We start from the raw sequence: 19,404 nt of genomic DNA on the forward strand, positions 1-19,404 counted from the left end.
GTCACGCCCCCTCCCGAACCTTGGGTGACTTCTGAAAGAAAGCGCAAGGCGGAAGCATCCAAACGAGAGCTTCGCGGGACACCGTAGCAAAGCTGTTTTCCGGAGACTGCAGTCTGTGTGTTGCTTTCCTACAGTCATGGCAGCCGATTCCCCTCCGCTCCTCGCCGCCACCGGGAGGCGTTTTGTCGTTGTGGGAGGTGGGATCGCGGGAGTGACGTGCGCGGAGAGGGTAAGGTATTGCTTTCCCCTCATGAGGCGAGGGTGTGTGGCTGCGCGCATGCGCGGCTTACCTTGCGCCGATGGGGTCCCGTTTCAGTGCGCATGCGCGGTGTGGGGCGCTTCTTTGTATGGGTTGTGGGGTAATTGGGGGATGTTGCCTATTGCAATGAAGAAAGTGGGAGGAGTTTTGTTGTTAAGGCTTTACAAATCAAATAAAATCAAACCTATCAATTAAAACGCTAGAGCTTCTCTTGACGTAGAGTAGCCGACCATGTTACGTGGCTAGTCCTCCTTGAGGATTCAGGTGGGACCTTTGGATATCTCTCCCTTTCCCCACCTCTCTCTACTCCTTTCTTTCTCTCCCATCGCTCTTCCTTTCCCCACCTCTCTCTACTCCTTTCTTTCTTCCCCGTCGCATTTCTCTCTGGGTGGGGGATACTTAGTGAGTGGCAGTGTGCGCTGGGGTGGGGTGGGGACAGTTCGAGAGCTTGTCCTGGGTGCCATTTCCTGTAGATATGCCCCTGTCCAGGTGGGATCTGGTGATCCCTGGAATTGCAGCTCCTCTTCAGTCTACAGAGATCAGTTCCCTTGGAGAGAATGTATGTGTTGGAAAGTTGTCTCTATTGGACCCCCACTCCCCCAGGTCTCTGTCCTCCCCAGGCTCTGTCCTTAGATCTCCAGGTGCTTCACAACCTGGTAACTACCGCCAACCCCTGCCAGTGGCCACCCTAGTGCATAATGAGTATTAATTATATGTCTTAGAAGCAGAGTGACCTATCATGGTGCAGTGGTTAGAGTACTGGTCTGGAATCAGGGAGACCTGGGTTCAAATCCCCACTCTGCCAGTGAGCCAGTCACATATTCCCAGCCTAACCTACCTCGCAAGCTGTTGTGAGGACAAAGAGGGAAACAATGTAAGCTTTGTGTCACCATTGGAAAGAAAGGTGAGTTATAAACCAACTGAAGTGGACACAGTGTGTAACAGACTTCCTTCTGTGATACATCTCTGAAGATGCCAGCCACAAATGCAGGCGGAACGTTAGGAACAAGATCCACCAGACCACGGCCACACAGCCCGGAAAACCCACCAGAACCAGCTGAAGTGGTTTTATTTGTTCAAGACAGTCTGCTTCTGTGGACCGTTCACACTTGAATCGTATCTTTCCCTCAGGTGATAGTCATGGCAGTATTGGTCTAGAGCAGCAGCAGAAGAGTTTTGGATTTATACCCCACCTTTCTCTCCTGTAAGGAGACTCAAGGTGGCTTACGAGCGCCTTTCCCTTCCTCTCCCCACAACAGACAATGAAAATGGTGTCCTTTGGCATTTCTAGAGAGCAATTCAGCATCTTTAAAGAACAATGTTTATTCTACCATAAACTCTGAAATCTGATGAAATTAGGTCTGACTCACAAAAGCTTATATGGAAATAAATGTTGTTAGTCTAAGTATTCCTGTTTGCAAGTGTTTTTATTCATGTATTACTCTCTCATTAAAGAAGTGTTGTAATGTCTGGAAGAACATGAATGTGCGAGGGTGTAAGAACATAAAATAATACTGAAAAATAAACTTTTTCTTCCTTCTTTTACTAGCTGGCTACCGAGTTTTCCTCTGAGGACATTTTACTGATCACGGCGTCCCCAGTTATAAAAGCAGTAATAAACTTCAGACAGGTAAGAAAGACTGGTTTTGACTGTCAGAGGATTAAGGTGTGATACTGCAGGTTTCTCAGGTCTGTGTAGATCACACTATCTGTAGTTTGTCTGAGCACCATGGGTGGGAGGCCAGGATAATAACTTCTCTCTTTCCATGATGTTTTTATTCTATTGGGTTATGGTTTCCAAACCAGCAGCGAATATACTTGAGCTCTGTAGGCCAGATGAGGATGAGAGTAAGCTGCTCAAGGGCTGTGATCATTCTATTAAATCCATGTAACTGTTGCCACAAAATCAGTGATTCAAGCCATTATGTTTTGCTTTCCAGCATTGGTTTATGGTGTATTCAGAAGCTGAAAGAGACTCTATGGAGTGGAGACTTCAGCGAGGATGACTGGGGTTGTCAGGTCTAGACTGGGAAATACCTGAAGATTTGGGAGTGGGCGCCTGAAGAGGGTGGGGATTGGGAGGGAAAGGACTTCAGTAGGGTAAAATGCTATAGAGCCCACCTTCCAAAGCGGCCACTTTTCCCAGGTGATTTCTGACTCTTGGATATCAGTTATAATCTAAGGAGATCGGCAGCCACCACCTGGAGATTGGAAACCCTAAGGATGACCCAGACTCCTGCTGTTCCGAATTATAAAAGAGACCTGTGATAATTTGTGGCTCCATTCACTGTGGTGTTGCACATAGCAGATACGCTGTTGCAACTTCAATTGGTTTTGCATTATTTACCCTGGAAGTGATCATGCTGTTTCCTCTGGCAGGTGTCCAGAACCTTAGAAGAATTTGATGTCGAGGAACAAGCGAGCAGCGTTCTGGAGAGACGCTACCCTAACATCCGAGTTGTTCAGTCTGGAGTAAAACAGTTGAAAAGCAATGAGCACGTAAGAGAACCTTTTATTTTATTTTTGCCTCTATTTGGAGTGTGAAACATTCAAAGGGCAGCTCAATTAGAGCAGTGATGGCGAACCTTTTTGAGACCAAGTGCCCAAACCGCAATCCAAAACCCACTTATTTATCGCAAAGTGCCAACACAGCAATTTAACCTGAATACTGAGGTTTTCATTTAGAAAAAAACAGTTGGCTCCGAGGCGTGCGTTACTCAGGAGTAAGCTTGGTGATAGTCGGTGGCTTTGCTTTGAAGCAACCGTGCAACTCTTGCATCGGGTGAATCACAACCCTAGGAGGGTTTACTCAGAAGCAAGCCCCATTCCAGCAACCAAGCTTACTCCCAGGTAAAGGATCGTGCTTTAGTTCTTCACATGAAAATCAGTGGGTGCTTAACAGGGTTACCTACACTGCTTCCCCAAAACTAGGTCTTAGATTTAATGCTAATAATCGAGCCCAGTGGCCCAGGCCAGCCTAGATGGGGGAGGGAGGCAACTCTGTTTGCGTGTGCCCACAGAGAGGGCTCTGAGTGCCACCTCTGGCATCCATGCCATAGGTTCGCCACCACTGAATTAGAGAAAGAAAGAGAGCTCCAGCTGAACACAGTTAGTTTCACCTGAAATTACTGTATTCATCACATGTATTAGTATTGTATGTGTCAGTATTGTCAGATACCATGGATTACCAAAACAAAATTGGGTTCTACATCAAATCAAGCCCATTTTCCCTAGAAGCTACAATGACTAAACTGAGGCTACCAAATGATGGTCACCTAATGAGAAGATGAGGCTGGAAAAGACAATAATTCTGGGAAAGGTTGAAGGCAGGAGGAAAAGAAACAGACCCAAAATGAGATGGATTGACTCCCTAAAGGAAGCCTTTATAACAGAAGCAAGGCTGTTAACAACAGGATGCTTTAGCGGTCATTGATTCATAGGCCCTTTCCGCACATGCAGAATAATGCACTTTCAGTCCACTTTCAATGCACTTTGCAGCTGTATTTTACTGTGCTGAATAGCAAAATCCACTAGCAAACAATTGTGAAAGTGGACTGGAAGTACACAATTCTGCATGTCCGGAAGGGGGCATAGAGTCACTATGAGTCGGAGGTGACTTGACAGCATTTAACATTCATGCACATCAGTATTGCAATTCCTAGCCATGTAGCCTGATGAATGATTCTAGCGTGAGCTTAATGAAACCTATAGGAATGCACTGTTAGCCTCCTCCCATGTATGTCACCCAAATTTGAACCTGGTCTGATTTTTTTAGAGTGCGGGCATAGAGCTATTGATGGTCACAGCACTTCATGGAATTGGCTAAATGGTTCCTCAGTGGGATGAGCTTTCTTCCACATTTCTTGCAAGGTGGGAGGCTCTCTTTTTTGGGGGGAGGGGGGTTAAGCAGGTGGCCATCTGACAGCAAGGCTGATTCTGTGAACTCGGGCAGATCATGAACGGGAAGGCAGCCAGTGCTTGTCTCTCAGGACCCTTTTGTGCCTGCCCAAGGCAATAACAATCATCACTTTGGGGCCAGGAAGGACTTATCCTCTGGGTCAGATTGCAGAATTCTGGGGAGATAAGGAGGCTCATTTGTATTGATGGATTAGATGGGCTGTGAAGAAGAGGAAGAGTAATAGGAGGAGGAGTTTGGATTTATATCCCCCTTTTCTCTCCTGTAGGAGACTCAAAGGTGCTTACAATCTCCTTGCCCTTCCCCCCTCACAACAAACACCCTGTAAGGTAGGTGGGGCTGAGAGAGCTCCGAGAAGCTGTGACTAGCCCAAGGTGACCCAGCTGGCGTGTGTGGGAGTGTACAGGCTAATCTGAATTCCCCAGCTAAGCCTCCACAACTCAAGTGGCAGAGCTGGGAATCAAACCCGGTTCCTCCAGATCAGAGTGCACCTGCTCTTAGCCACTGCTCTTAGCCACTACACCACTGCTACACACAGCAGTAGTCTCTGCAAGTATCACTGGTGCAAAGCGAGGAAGAGTTGAAAACAATTGTAAAAAACTTATTAGACATAAGCAGCATGGCTGTGAAAGTTGTGCTGACATTGTCCGCGCTCTGTTTATTCTCATCTTAAAAATGCCAGAAACCTTTTGGATGTGAACGGCACTTTAATCTACTATAGTATTAATACACGGCAGAATGCCTTAAAGTTGTGTTTTTTGAACAAAAGTCTATTACGTCAAACAAGCCTGGACGTGGTTCTTTATATTCCTTGCACTGTGGAAGCATCTAGATTGTTGGGGGGTTTTCCTCCCTATTATTTTGAAGTTCTGCACTGTTTTTAGTAGAATCTTTCCCATTTCCCAATATAATATTTTAAATTCTTGCTCTGTCTGTAAATGGTGGTTACATTTGTTAATTTGTCATAGGGTTCTAATGCTGCACCATTTTGATTTGATTTTTACTGATCGGCCGTTCACTGCATCAAAGACCTTTGGAAGTTGAAAAGTGAGATATCCTCCAAGGTTGACTGTTGATAGCAAATCAGTGGCGTGCCTTGCTCAATCTTCCATCTTCTCATCCCCCCACCCCCCACCCCCTTTCAATCTGTTTGCAGAAAATAATCACTGAAGACGGCAAGGAGTATGCCTATGAGAAACTTTGTCTGTGTGCTGGAGCCACGCCGAAATTAATTGTCGAAGGAAACCCTTTTGTGTTGGGAATCCGGGATACAGACAGTGCTGTGGTAATTCTGTTTGCCTGTGTTTATTAATGTTTTGTATTGTGCTGGAGCAAACATTGTCCACAGTAGCTGTGAAATTTGGGCAGTGCTGTAGGTTTATCAAGAAAGAGACTAACAGAGGGAGTTTGCCCTTGCCTGCCTCTGAATAGCCATCCTGAACTTTCTTGCTGGTCTCCCATCCAAGTACTAACCTGGGCCAACTCTCCTTAACTTGAAAGAGCTGGTAGATCCAGCTTGCATGGGCCATTCGGTGAGGGAAGGCAGCGTTGCAATTATTTAAAGCAGGGATGCCAGACCCTGGCCTTTCTGCAAATGATGATAATACTGAAAACATTTAAAAAGCAGGAAAAAGAAAGATGCAGAGGAGAAGAAAATGGCTTGGCACATCCTTGTAATGTAAACAGACACTCATTTATTTAGAAAATTTATATTTCTTCTCTCCAGTAAATGGCGTTAAGAGGATTTCTTGAGGCAGCCATTGAGTCTAACTGAGCAGATGATAGCTAATTTGGGGAGAACATTACAGCTCAAAAACAGGCGGAGTTAGGCATTTGTTTGTGAGGACCAACCCCTGCATTCTTCAGCACAGTTGAATTGATGTGATGGGTATGTCTTATTTCAGCACTGAATGGAGACCATGCAGTTTCTACCTTCTAATGGTTTCTCTCTTCAATGTAGGAATTCCAAAAGCACCTGGCAAAAGCCAAAAGAATAATGATTGTCGGAAATGGTGGCATTGCATTGGAATTGGTGTAAGCCAAACTTTTCAATAAGTAGATAAATGTATATAAGAGACCTGATGATCTTGGCTGTAAACCTAATCGATACTAATAAGTTCTGTACAACAGCGGGTGGTTTTATATATACATCGTATTGTTTAAAGTTGACATGGCCAGATGTTTCTTAACGTTGAGATGGCCAGATGTTCTTGCTTTACTGTGCAGGAGGAGAGAATCGTTGTACGGGAAATAGAGTAGAGAAAATGGAACTTGGTCATTGAAGTTATATACCCCTCCATTGGAGACATAGTGTGATAAAGTGACTAGCATCAATTTTGGGGTATGGGATCAGGCTTTGGGCAAAGCAGGCTTAAGCAAGTTGAATGGTCTTTGTCTAATTAATGGCCTATCCAATGAGGTTGCTGAGAGAATGAACAGTACAAAGTTTGTTAAGCATAATACGGTAAAAGATCTCAACAAATCATTAACGCTAATTATGTTGTATCACTCAGCAGGATTAGTATATTTTTTAAAAAATAGATCTCTCCATCAGCCTTTTCACTGATTTGCTAATGTATTTCAGTGTAGAACTTTGGGATCAGTACCTTTGTGAGAGCCAGTGTGGTGGAGTGAGTGGTTAAGAGCAGTGGACTCTAATCTGGAGAACCAGGTTTCATTCCCCACTCCTCCACATGAGTGGCCGACTCTAATCTGGTTAACTGGATTTGTTTCCCTGCTCCTACACATGAAGCCCGCTGGGTAACCTTGAGCTAGTCCAGGGGTAGGTAACCTTTAACACTCAAAGAGCCATTTGGACCCGTTTTCCACGGGAAAAGAAAACACTTGGAGCCGCAAATAATTTTTGACATTTAAAATAAAGATAACACTATATATATAGGGTTTTTTTAACCTTTTACTCCGCTCATTCCGAGAAGCTCATGGGGCAGACGAGAGGGGAAGCGCACAGTGCGGCCCAGCCGACCGTGGGCAGTTGGTGCGCCTGCCCTGCTGCCTGCAGGGTGGGCAAGGATGAGGCTGGTGGCTCGGCTCGTGGAGCCACAGTGCAAGGGCAGAAGAGCCGCATGTGGCTCTCGAGCCGCAGGTTCCCTACCCCTGAGCTAGTCAGATCTCTGTCAGCCCCATCTACCTCACAAGGTGTCTGTTGTGGGGAGAGGAAGGGAAAGGAATTTGTAAGCCGTCTTGTGTCTCCTTACAGGAGAGAAAGGTAAATCCAAATTCTTCTGAGAAAAGCGTGAAAGCGTGTGGCTTAATAGTCACAGAATACACTTATTAGAAGAAAGAGCTGCTTTAATGGGGAAGTAAAAAAGAAAAGATTGTGGTCACAAAGTATACCAAAGGTAGCCTAAAAGAACCTTTGCCTTTAAAGTCCGTCTTGGGTGGTATACTGATTAGTGTCGAATTAGGATCTGGGAGAATCAGGTTTAAATCCTCACTCTGCCGTGGGATAGTCATGCACTCCCAGCCTAACCTACCTCAGAGGATTGTAGTGAGCACAAAACGGGGTTTCCGTTTGGGGGAGAGGCTGGGTATAATTGAAGTGAATGAATATTGCCTTCCTTCCCATTGATTTTTAAATTGGTAACGATAAATGTGGCCCTTCTCACTTGCCAGGTGATCCAGGTGCCCAACTTTTCCCTGGTAAGAATGCTTAAAGGGAGTGTCCCTCTCTCTTTTTGGTTTATTTTAATCCCCTCTCCAGCTATGAAATTGAAGGGTGCGAAGTGATCTGGGCCATCAAAGACAAAGCGATTGGGAACACCTTCTTCGATGCAGGAGCGGCAGAATTCCTGATTCCAAAGCTGTCCGCGGGAAATCTGGAGCCTTCAATTGCTTGCAAGAGGACAAAATATACGACGGCAGGTGGGTAGCGCACGCAACAGAGTGCCCAGCATCATTGTTAGCAATTGCGCATTTGGTGTTTTTTTTAAACAAAAGGGTGCAAAGCATTTCATCAGTCAAATCAATATGCTTTAAATATTTTGAAAGTGTGAGGCTTGATACAGCATAGCAGCTTGGTGTAGTGGTTAAGAGTAGGTGCACTCTAGTCTGGGGAACTGATATAGCTTAGAGATCCAGCGTGGTGTAGTGGTTAAGAGTAGGTGCACTCTAATCTGGAAAACTGGGTTTGATTCCCCGCTCTGCCACTTGAGCTGTGGAGGCTTATCTGGTGAACTAGATTACCTTGTGCGCTCCAACGCATGCCAGCTGGTTGACCTTGGGCTAGTCACAGTTCCATAGAGTCCACCCTCAAAAGCAGTAATTTCCTTCAGGGATTTTCTTCAGAGCCTGCATGGTATAATGGTTAAGAGCAGGTGGATTCTAATCTGGAGAACTGGGTTTGATTCCCCACTCCTCCACCTGATTGGCAGAGGCTTATCTGGTGAACCAGACGTGTTTCCGCACTCCTGAATTCCTGCTGGGTAACCTTGGGCTAGTCACAGTTCTTCAGAACTCTCTCAGCCCCACGTACCTCACAAGGTGTCTGTTGTGGGGAGAGGAAGGGAATGGAGATTGTATGCCCCTTTGAGTCTCCTTACAGGAGAGAAATGGCGGATATAAATCCAAACTCTTCTTCTCCTTGCCATGTGAGCTATGACTGAATGTCTGTTTCAGCACCTTTGGCCAGTGGGACTCACCAGCTAGGGGGCAGACTACAGCAGGGGTATCCACCAATAACTTTTCTGGTGCCAGCCAAATGTCTTTACAAACTGGGCATGGTCACGTAGGGCTTTTGCCTGTCAAGGATTCCAATTAACTATTGGAGATTAAAACCTATATGTCTTGGTCTCTTCTTTGTGTTTTTTTTTCTTTAGAAAGTGAGGAGGAAGAAAAAGCTGGATCAAGTCCTAGGAAACTGGGCAGTGCTTTGGGTCCTGATTGGCATGAAGGGTTGTGTCTCAAGGGAGCAAAACAGGTGGGATTGTTTCTCCTCCTATCATGTTTTCAGGTACCCAGTCACCTGTATGGGGGTATGGCACGGAGCCGTACAGTGAAGAGCGACTCTCATTTCCTTCCAGTTGCACCTCCATCCCATAAAGTTTCTTTTAAACATTCTGTCTTCAAATGTATGTTCCCTGGCAACTTGCGAGTTTCCCTGAAGAGAAAATGGTTAATGGTGGACCAGCTTCTTCAGGCAAAATCCTTACTCACGATTAGGTATCCCTTCCAGTGAGCAACTTGATTGGGCCACTCCTGGTGGCTGAAACATATTACATGCAAATATATGTCACGGAGTCCTGATAGAAATGTATTTTGAGCAGGGTGGGGTAGATTTGGACCTTGAAAATGACTGGTGCCAAAGGATCCTCCGTCCTGTTTACTTGCTTCAACTAGCCCAGGGTCACCCAGCTGGCATGTGTTGGAGTGCACAGGTTAATCTAGTTCACTAGATAAGGTTCCACAGCTCAAGTGGCAGAGCAGGGAATCAAACCCAGTTCCCCAGATTAGAGTGCACCTGCTCTTAACCACTATATTACGCTAAGTATGCCAACATGTCTTTTAACAGACAACAGACAGATTGGCACATGTAATAGAATCCGATTGATGTATGCCAGAGCCTGGTTTGATCACCACGGTAATTCACATGCCCTTCACGGGCCTGGAAGGGCTCCGTTGTCTGTTCTCATTGTAGGGGGACCCCTCGTAAAGGTTGTTGGTGTTATTACCAGTGCTTATGATGTTAAGGAATGCCTTTGTCCCTTTCTCTTAAGCTGTCCCATAAAGTTCACATTGAAAGCCTGTGCGAAATAAAGAAGGTCTACCTCCAAGCCGAGTTCCAGCAGTCACGGAAGGTATCCTTGTCTTTCCCAAAAGCTCAACAGGATGAGGGAAACACAGAATCTGATGAAGGTAAGCACAGTTTATAGGAGAGCAGAGAACTCATTTGCTGATTTAAAAACCGGCTAGCCCCATGTAATTAGAGTTGGACTACTGAGAATTTGGGAATCTCCCTGAAGAAGAGTTGGTCCTCTGATATCACCATTAATATCTCCCACAGAAGAACATTGTGATGAGAATGAGAAAAAATAATGATTTTATAACATGATAGTTCCATGGGAATGTCAACTCAATGCATGGCAGCTGTGAAAAAGGCAAACTCTATGCTGGGGATAATTAGGAAAGGAATTGATAATAAAACTGCAAAGATTGTCATGCCCTTATATAAAGCAGTGGTGCGACCGCACTTGGAGTACTGTGTTCAGTTCTGGTCACCACATCTCAAAAGGGATATCGAAGAGATAGAAAAAGTGCAGAGAAGGGCAACGAGGTTGATTGAGGGATTGGAGCACCTTCCCTATGAGGAGAGGCTGCAGCGTTTGGGACTCTTTAGTTTGGAGAGGAGACGTCTGAGGGGGGATATGATTGAAGTCTATAAAATTATGCATGGGGTAGAAAATGTTGACAGAGAGAATGTTTTCTCTTTCTCACAATACTAGAACCAGGGGGCATCCATTGAAAATGCTGGGGGGAAGAATTAGGACTAATAAAAGGAAACACTTCTTCACGCAACGTGTGATTGGTGTTTGGAATATGCTGCCACAGGAGGTGGTGATGGCCACTAACCTGGATAGCTTTAAAAGGGGCTTGGACAGATTTATGGAAGAGAAGTCAATGTGTGGCTACCAATCTTGGTCCTCCTTGATCTGAGATTGCAAATGCCTTAGCAGACCAGATGCTTGGGAGCAGCAGCAGCAGAAGAAGGCCATTGTTTTCACATCCTGCATGTGAGCTCCCAAAGGTACCTGGTGGGCCACTGCAAGTAACAGAGTGCAAGGCATGGATCGTCAATCCCATGTGGGCCATTGGTTGCTTCATCTAAAGATGTAGCTCTCAGAGCGAGAGCATTATTATCTTAAAGAGAACTTACAATTAAAGATTCCCTCCCCCCCTCCCCCTGGTGTTAATATAAGGTACTGTCATGCTTTCAGAACTGTGGCCAGTGTATGCGGAACTAACCAATGGGAAGGTGTACGGCTGTGACTTCATTGTCAGCGCCACCGGAGTGGTTCCAAACGTCCAGCCGTTCCTCGAGGGCAATAATGTAAGGATTAAGGGTAAATCTGACTGGTGCAATGTTTTTCCAATCCGGGGTAGAGGTTGGAGAGCAGCCTTTGATTTGTTTTTTCATCTCCTAAACAACGATTGCTAGGGTACAAAGTACTGCAAACTATGAAAAGCCTTAAAATCAAGGCCTGACATCTTTCCCCCCTTCCCCCCAATATATAGATATCTAACTGATGAACAGTACTGGAGAACCTGAAAGCTAGAATGGAATTTTTTTGGTGTGTCGTTTTACTAGGTACTAAATACAAGTATGTAGGGGTTTATAACCACATTTCCCATGAATACATTCATTTGGGTATATAATCTCTGCCTGCGAGGGCAGGCTGTGTAATCTAGTCATTTCAGGTATCAGATGCTGTGTTTGAACTGAACGATTGAGAGGTCACATTAGGAAAGATGTGTCTGATAACAGATAATTTGATTTTCCATCCCTCCTTTCAGCAATCTCACTGTGGTGTAGTGGTTAAGGCAGGGGTAGGGAACCTGCGGCTCTCCAGATGTTCAGGAACTACAATTCCCATCAGCCTCTGTCATCATGGCCAATTGGCCATGCTGGTAGGGGCTGATGGGAATTGTAGTTCCTGAACATCTGGAGAGCCGCAGGTTCCCTACCCCTGGGTTAAGGTGTGTGAACTAGTGCCTGAGAAACCCAGGTTTGAATCCCCATTCCGCCATGGAAACTTGCTGGGTGACCTTGGGTCAGTTACACACTCTCAGCCTAGACAGGATGGAGAGACTTTATTTATGTAAGATTTACAAACTGCTTTCCCAGTTTATTATATGGAACACTGGCCAAGGAGAATCTTCCCATTCTCTCTCTCCCTTTCATTGATTTTATAACAGAAAAAAATCCCTGTTTTGTTTAGTTCGCTCTGGGCCAAGATGGAGGTTTAATGGTGGACAAAGACATGCGTACTTCGCTCCCGGGTATCTACGCAGCGGGGGACATTTGCACGACCTCATGGGAGCCCAGTCCAGTGTGGCAGCAGGTAAAAGAAATGTGGGTTGTGCTTCTAGCCAGGGTTTCGGGGAGAGGAGGAAGGGTAGGTACTTTGTGACCAATGCATCTGTGTGCAGTGGAATTGGAGGCTGACTCTACAATCGGTCAGACTTTGCTGCAGTTCATACAAGAGCCCTCAAGTGATCCCACTGTTGGAAGCCTCCGTGGAATTGTAGTAGCTGTTCTTAAGCAGCTACCATCACCTGCAGAGATTCCCTTTCAAGCGCTCTCCTAGCCCCACTGCCTATCAGCCTAATCTCGTTCTCTTTAAAAGATGTAATGCATTATATCTTCTATTGTCCCATGCATTCTCATATCCGGAATTTATATCTTTAAAATATTTTAGAAAAATGTTCAGGTACTGCGGAGAATAAAGTGTGTTTGACAATGGCTGATGTCTTTGAGGATGTCATGCACAAAGAAGCCACATTTATGTTTCTCTCATCTAAACTTAGATTGCAGAAAGGTTGTAGCATAAAGGCTAAGTTAAAATCTGCAATATACACATTTCTTCGCTTTTCTGGTTTCCTTCCATTTGTTCTTAAGTCTGATTTTCAATGTATGCATTTTAATTTTGTTGGTGTATTATTGCCTTAATTTGAATGGCCTGTGGCTATCAAATAAAGAAGAAGAAGAAGAGAAGAGTTTGGATTTATAACCCCCTTTTTCTCCTGAGGAGACTCAAAGGGGCTTACAATCTCCTTGCCCTTCCCCCCTCACAACAAACACCCTGTGAGGTAGGTGGGGCTGAGAGAGCTCCGAGAAGCTGTGACTAGCCCAAGGTGACCCAGCTGGCGTGTGTGGGAGTGTACAGGCTAATCTGAATTCCCCAGATAAGCCTCCACAGCTCAGGCGGCAGAGCTGGGAATCAAACCCGGTTCCTCCAGATTAGATACACAAGCTCTTAACCTCCTACGCCACTGACAAAAATCTCTTTCTCTTGCCTTGCGGCAGTGCTTCCCAGCTTCTTACAACGGCACTTGATAGCTGGAAAAGAGCTTTCTATAGTGACTGTAGAAGCTGGCAGAACTGGTGGAATCTTTTGACTAAGTTAGAGGCTGGGGATTTATAAACAGGTTTTCACACATCTCCTCGAACTGTAGAAAGTGGGTAGGTCTCTTAAGGGAATTTTTTTCCGAAGCTGAACTTGGTCAGTTCTCAGTAGCAGTGACTTCTATCTTGGAAAACGTCACCTGTAATCTCTTGAGTACTGAATCAAAAATTCCCTTTCCTTATTATAACGCTTCCACAGTGTGTCCCGTTTCGAACTTGGGCAATATTTCTCCAGCCCTGTGCTGTGGTATCTTCCATAAATACATTCAAAATGTTCTTTTCTGTAAGCCACTGAGATGCAGAAGCATTAGAGAACTTTTCCAGTTCCATGAAATATTTGTACAGAGAGAAGAACGTTCTTGGAGCGAAACTTGGCTTCTGCGTTTTGTTGCGGGCAATGACATAGTTAACAGCCGTTTCTCATACAAGCGGATTGTTTGAGATATGACTCTTGGGACGAGGGACACGTGGACCTTGAACAATAATCTGGGTAGCAACACACATGCCTTTTATTGTCCTCTTTGTTTCAGATGAGACTCTGGAGCCAGGCTAGGCAGATGGGATGGTACGCCGCAAAATGTATGACTGCTGATGCTTTAGGAGAACCCTCCGAAATGGACTTCAGCTTCGAACTCTTCGCTCACGTTACAAAATTTTTCAATTACAAGGTAACTCAGCAGTTTGTAAAGGGCGTCATCTAAAGCAGCAGTCTGCCATTTTGAAATGCCTTGTGTGACGAATGCACTCATCCTGCATTCAGTTTACAGGGTGGAGTCTGCCCTGAAAGAGTTAAGCCCTGGCCAGCCCTGATTGGCCAGAGAAAAAAATGCGGGTACTATAAATAGAGTCAGTGAGAGTGCTGAGGGGTTCTTTTTGGTCTTTTTGGCTTTTTGGCTCTGTCTGTGAGCTTTTGTGCCTTCGGGTACGTTTTGTGGCAGAGTGAGGAGATTCCGCCAAGATCTCTCACTGCTGTTGTTTGTTAATAGCTGAGGAAGCTATTAAGACATCTGAAACCCTGAGTCTGGAGGAGAGTGACCGCCACTCAGGTGTTTTGAGGGAAAACCTCTGACAAGTCTAAAAGTCTGTCCTCCTCAGTTAACACCAGTCTTGGGAGGCCCAGTCCAGTGGCAGTGAGGTCAATTTGGATTGTGGGAGAGGGAGGCTTGTGTGCCAGAATCCCACCGGGCGTAGACTGGGTGTTTTGTTTAGTGGTTAGGTACAGTGGACTAGAGTCTGTCAACAGAGAGTGTAAAACCTCTAAAGAAACATCTTTTCTGAAACCTCTTTTTCTGAAGAAAAATCTTACTAAAGAGACACCTGCGAGTGTCTAGTAACGTTTTAAAACTTAAGTGAAGTGCCATTAACATCTCTGCAACCGCTAAGCTCTGAAATCATTAAATTCTGAAACCAACAAGCGTAAATCCTCTCAAGTTACCTGAGAAGCCTCTTTTAAGCCAGAAATAAACGTTTTAAGTTTTTGTTCAGTTAAATCCGTTCCAGTCTCTATTTTTGTCTGTGTCTGTGTTCCCAAAAAGAGTGGTGACCGTTTCATCAGTTTGTGTGGGCTATAGTAAAATATATTTTGGTGGCAGTGAAGAAAATCAAGCTAATTATTAGGAAGGTTCCTAAAACACCTGACAGGAATCCTTCCTATATAGAGCAGAATATAACGGCCCTTACGTTACACCTTGCTTCAAAACAACGGGCAGGGCAGCAAGCGAGCAAATGTGTCAGGCCCGCAGCTCAAAGTTTTATTAATAGACTTTCTGTTGAGGTAAGCGGCTGCCATTTTTCATTGTTTTCCCTGGCATTTCATTTCTTGCATTTTATAATCAATTACTGCCATTAATGGTTTGCTGGTTTGTTTGTTTTTTGCCGTCAAGTCACATTTATGGCAACCCCAATGGGGTTTTCAAGGCAAGAGGCATTCAGAGGTAGTTTGCCACTGCCTGCCTAAGCCTTGGTATTCCTTGGATGTCTCCCATCCAAATACTTTCCAGGGCCGACCCTGCTTAGCATCTGAGTTGTGACGAAATCAAACTAGGCTGGGCTATCCAGATCAGGATTTGCTGATGATTTTAAAAAAAAGTCTTTGGAGGGTATTTGGTCTTGTTTTTTGCCTGCAACATGTAATTATGCTCCTAAGGAACAATTCCTGGTTAGCCCTGGACATTATAAGATTATTCACGTATAAGAACATAAGAACATAAGAACAAGCCAGCTGGATCAGACCAAAGTCCATCTAGTCCAGCTCTCTGCTACTCGCAGTGGCCCACCAGGTGCCTTTGGGAGCTCACAAGTAGGATGTGAACGCAATGGCCTTCTGCGGCTGTTGCTCCCGATCACCTGATCTGCTAAGGCATTTGCAATCTCAGATCAAAGAGGATCAAGATTGGTAGCCATAGATTGACTTCTCCTCCATAAATCTGTCCAAGCCCTTTTTAAAGCTATCCAGGTTAGTGGCCATCACCACCTCCTGTGGCAGCATATTCCAAACACCAATCACACGTTGTGTGAAGAAGTGTTTCCTTTTATTAGTCCTAATTCTTCCCCCCAGCATTTTCAATGAATGCCCCCTGGTTCTAGTATTGTGAGAAAGAGAGAAAAATTTCTCTCTGTCAACATTTTCTACCCCATGCATAATTTTATAGACTTCAATCATATCCCCCCTCAGCCGCCTCCTCTCCAAACGAAAGAGTCCCAAACGCTGCAGCCTCTCCTCATAGGGAAGGTGCTCCAGTCCCTCAATCATCCTTGTTGCCCTTCTCTGCACTTTTTCTATCTCCTCAATATCCTTTTTGAGATGCGGCGATTCTTTTTGAGATGCGGCGACTAAATTACTGCACTCATTCTGTTTGATCTTCCGTAGCCAGAAATGTGGATTATTGTATGTAACGTCTAAGAATCCAGTGTGTGTGTTCTCTTGTTAGATTCGAACCCAGTAGCACTGTAGAGACCAACAAGAGTTTCGGGGCATGACCTTTCAACAGTCAGAGCTTCCTTTTTCAGATAGAGATTTTCAGGTAGAGATTTTGATTCTCAAAAAGCTCATACCCTGAAAATGTCATTGATCTCTGCAGTACGACCAGACTGAAATCTAGCTCTTCTACTGAAGGTGAACATGTGGCTGCCCTACGAAACAGATGTTCATGGACTACAATTCCCATCAGCCCCTGTTGGCATGGCCAATTGGGCTGATGGGAATTGTAGTCCATGAACATCTGAAGTGCCAGAGTTGGACACCTCTGGCTTACACAATAACAATTTCTCATAAGAGTTTGAGCTCACTGTGCATATCATACAGATATAAGAATGTGTGGGCTAATTTCACCCTTAAGATAAACACAAAGCAAATCTGGGCAAAGGTAGTTTAAACATAAGGCTCTATTCTGCAGTTCTGGTCACTCTTGTGTGCCTAGGCCCAAGAAGATGTTTGCAGTTTTATCATTTTTTGCTTTTATTCCTTCAGGTGGTGCTGCTAGGAAAATACAACGGTCAAGGGCTGGGATTGGACCATGAACTGATGCTGAGATGTACCAAAGGCCAAGAATATGTCAAAGTGGTGATGCAGAATGGACGAATGATGGGAGCCGTGCTGATCGGCGAAACCGACCTGGAAGAAACTTTTGAGAACTTGATTCTCAATCAGATGGATCTGACACGCTACGGCGAAGATCTCCTGGACCCAAACATAGACATAGAAGATTACTTTGACTGAGCTTCTGAAAATGTCACCGTCTTTGACTTTTTTCACGTCGGGCTGGATTTTTAGAAAGGGGATTCCCTTCCGTGGAGAACAGACATACACACTGTGACCTCAGTTATCTTGAAATTGACGTGAGGAATTGATTATCAGTTATCTTGAAACTGACAGTTGACACTCAGGTGATGACAGTCTTCTGCATTTCACCTTGCCAGTGCAATAAGGATGGCCGTGGAGTGGGAGAAGGAAAGCTCATATGCTTTATAGCAAAGACTTCAAGCATGGACATGTTAATGTCATTAAAAGTCACCCTTTACTACTGTTGTGCTGCTTCCATTGGATCAGGGTTTTAACATGAAAGAGTTGCTGAGTGAGTCTTTTTGACACTGTCACTCACAGCCAGGTCTGGGAGCCTACTCCAGAACAGGCTGCATACCAGTTAACCAGATTGAGCGGAACTAAAATGTCCTGACGAAGTGCGGGGGGGGGGGGGAGCTGTGTGAACTTCCTTTCCAAAATGCTTCTTTTAATGCCCTCAAGATATTTTATTTGTGCTGTGCGGAAAGGACCAATCTTCCCTCCCAGGCAAAGAATTTGCCCAGCTTGGGAGATACTGTCTTGCGATCCCCCTCATCAAGGGAATGTGTGTTCTACAAGACACTCATGGAATTCCCAATACTTGAGAACCTGGCTACTTCAAAGGGTGGATTCTGTGTCATTGTCCTATGCTGAGGCCCCGCCCCTTCCCAAATCCCACCCTCCTCAGGCTCCACCCCCAAAATCCCCAGGAATTTCCCAACCCAGACTTGGCAACCCATACTGCCACCTGGAGTGGTGCAGCACAGAGCCCAGCTGACTGCACTGGTGCCATGCATGAACCAATAACGTGCCACAGAAAATGTCCAGAATCTTGTGCAAAACACAGGGTTTCTTTGGCAGCCAGGGTTCCTTGGCAGTTGAACTGAAATAGAACTCAATCCACGATACCACTTAGATAGGGGAAAAAATCTTTCAGCTACACATAAAGATTAGTATTATTTGTTTGAAAACAGGCAAAAGTGATTTTTAAAAAATCCAATGTATTTTAATTTATCAGGTTTAGGAAATAAGAGCCTTTTGATTTATTTTTAAAGAAACTCCATTTATTAAATTAGAAAAAAAAAGTCCTTGGTCATGATGAATATGCATTAACTTTATTTAAATAGCTTGATTCCTGAAGATTTAAAACAATCCTAGCCAGGGTGGAAATAAATTGGTAAGAGAAAAAGTATCTTTTTAAAGCAGAAATCCCTTGTGGCCGTGAAAATTTGCTTTCATCCGACTATTTGCTGGGACTGGGAGGAGGTTGTTAGGCGTGGAGTGGTTAAGTGCTTGCACTGTCATTCACACAGTCAGAAGTTCAAACCCCCTGTAGGTCAGATATCCTGGCAGCTGGCTCATGGTCAACTCAGCCACCTATCCATTCCTTGGTCGGTAAATGAGTACCTAGCACATAGCTAGAGGGTAAAGAATAGCCGGGGAAAGCAATGGCAAACTACCCCACAAAAATCACCTATGAAATCACTGCTTGCAGTGGTACCCCAGGGTCAGACACTACTGAAGGGGAAATCTTTATCTTTATTGCTGGACTATACATCATGTTGCCACTAGATGTCGCTCTGATTGTTCCCAATATGAGGATTCAAATACTATGTGACTAATAATTAAGTCAGTTTCCTGGTGTTCCTATGCAATCAGTATTTTTTCATTCTTCTGTTGTTGACCTCTTGAGGCCTAACAGTGAGGCCATCTGAGGCTAGGAGATCCATCAGTGGATTTCCCAGGCATTTTTCAAAGGGAGTAGCAGCTGTACAGGCCCCTGATTTGGATCAGAGCAACTCTGTGGGAAGAAAGAGGGTTGATCTCTTTCACCGCATGGTTTTGCAGGTCAAAACCAGCTCCCCCGATATATAAGGAACCTATTTGGTGGAAGGGCATCATCCTAGTATTTTAAATAAATAAAATAAATAATTGTCAGCCCTAGAAAGGAAAAAAAGACAAGGAAAAAGAGAACACCTGTCTTTTTCCCTTCCAGGGCTGATAAAAGTCAGATTTTGCATGGCAACATCTTGTCAAGGGGAAAGCTTAAACCCCCTATCCCCTTGAACCAATCCTGAATGTATTTAGGATCTATAGAACTTTTCTTTAGTATCTGTGTTTGCCCGCATTTTCCAACTTCCCTTTGCTATTATAATTTTCTTTATATATCCTCCACTTTTAAACCAAAGTCTGTTTATTCTGAGAATTTGCACACCCTCTTGAGACATTAGATCAAATCCTGGACTCTAAAATAGAATAGAATAGAATAGAATCTTTATTGGCCAAGTGTGATTGGACACACAAGGAAT

General features: G+C 44.6%; 1 protein-coding gene across 2 annotated transcripts; it reads left to right on the plus strand.

The window, feature by feature from the left end:
- The first annotated feature begins 24 nt into the window (after window positions 1–24).
- On the plus strand, window positions 25–17,333 carry PYROXD1 (pyridine nucleotide-disulphide oxidoreductase domain 1). 2 transcript variants are annotated; one of them, XM_048502368.1, is made up of 12 exons: window positions 25–229; window positions 1,809–1,889; window positions 2,639–2,758; window positions 5,332–5,460; window positions 6,136–6,209; window positions 7,897–8,057; window positions 9,011–9,111; window positions 9,908–10,046; window positions 11,126–11,238; window positions 12,128–12,250; window positions 13,845–13,982; window positions 16,784–17,333. In XM_048502368.1, exons 1-12 carry the CDS (start codon window positions 137–139, stop codon window positions 17,030–17,032), a joined length of 1,521 nt encoding a protein of 506 aa, XP_048358325.1. In that variant the 5' UTR covers window positions 25–136; the 3' UTR covers window positions 17,033–17,333. The 2 variants fall into 2 exon arrangements, with proteins under 2 accessions (XP_048358325.1, XP_048358324.1); XM_048502367.1 differs by lacking the exon at window positions 25–229 and adding an exon at window positions 712–1,163.
- The last annotated feature ends 2,071 nt before the right edge of the window (window positions 17,334–19,404 follow it).

This window comes from Sphaerodactylus townsendi, linkage group LG06 (genome assembly GCF_021028975.2).
Source record: "Sphaerodactylus townsendi isolate TG3544 linkage group LG06, MPM_Stown_v2.3, whole genome shotgun sequence".
In the NCBI taxonomy this organism is placed as follows: Eukaryota; Metazoa; Chordata; class Lepidosauria; order Squamata; family Sphaerodactylidae; genus Sphaerodactylus; species Sphaerodactylus townsendi.

Coding starts and splice junctions, on each gene's coding strand:
- PYROXD1 (XM_048502367.1), top strand. CDS start 999: ATGGTGCAGTGGTTAGAGTACTGGTCTGGAATCAGGGAGACCTGGGTT. Junction 9,112..9,907: donor GTCTCAAGGGAGCAAAACAG/GTGGGATTGTTT, acceptor CTTTCTCTTAAG/CTGTCCCATAAAGTTCACAT. Junction 12,251..13,844: donor CCAGTCCAGTGTGGCAGCAG/GTAAAAGAAATG, acceptor TCTTTGTTTCAG/ATGAGACTCTGGAGCCAGGC.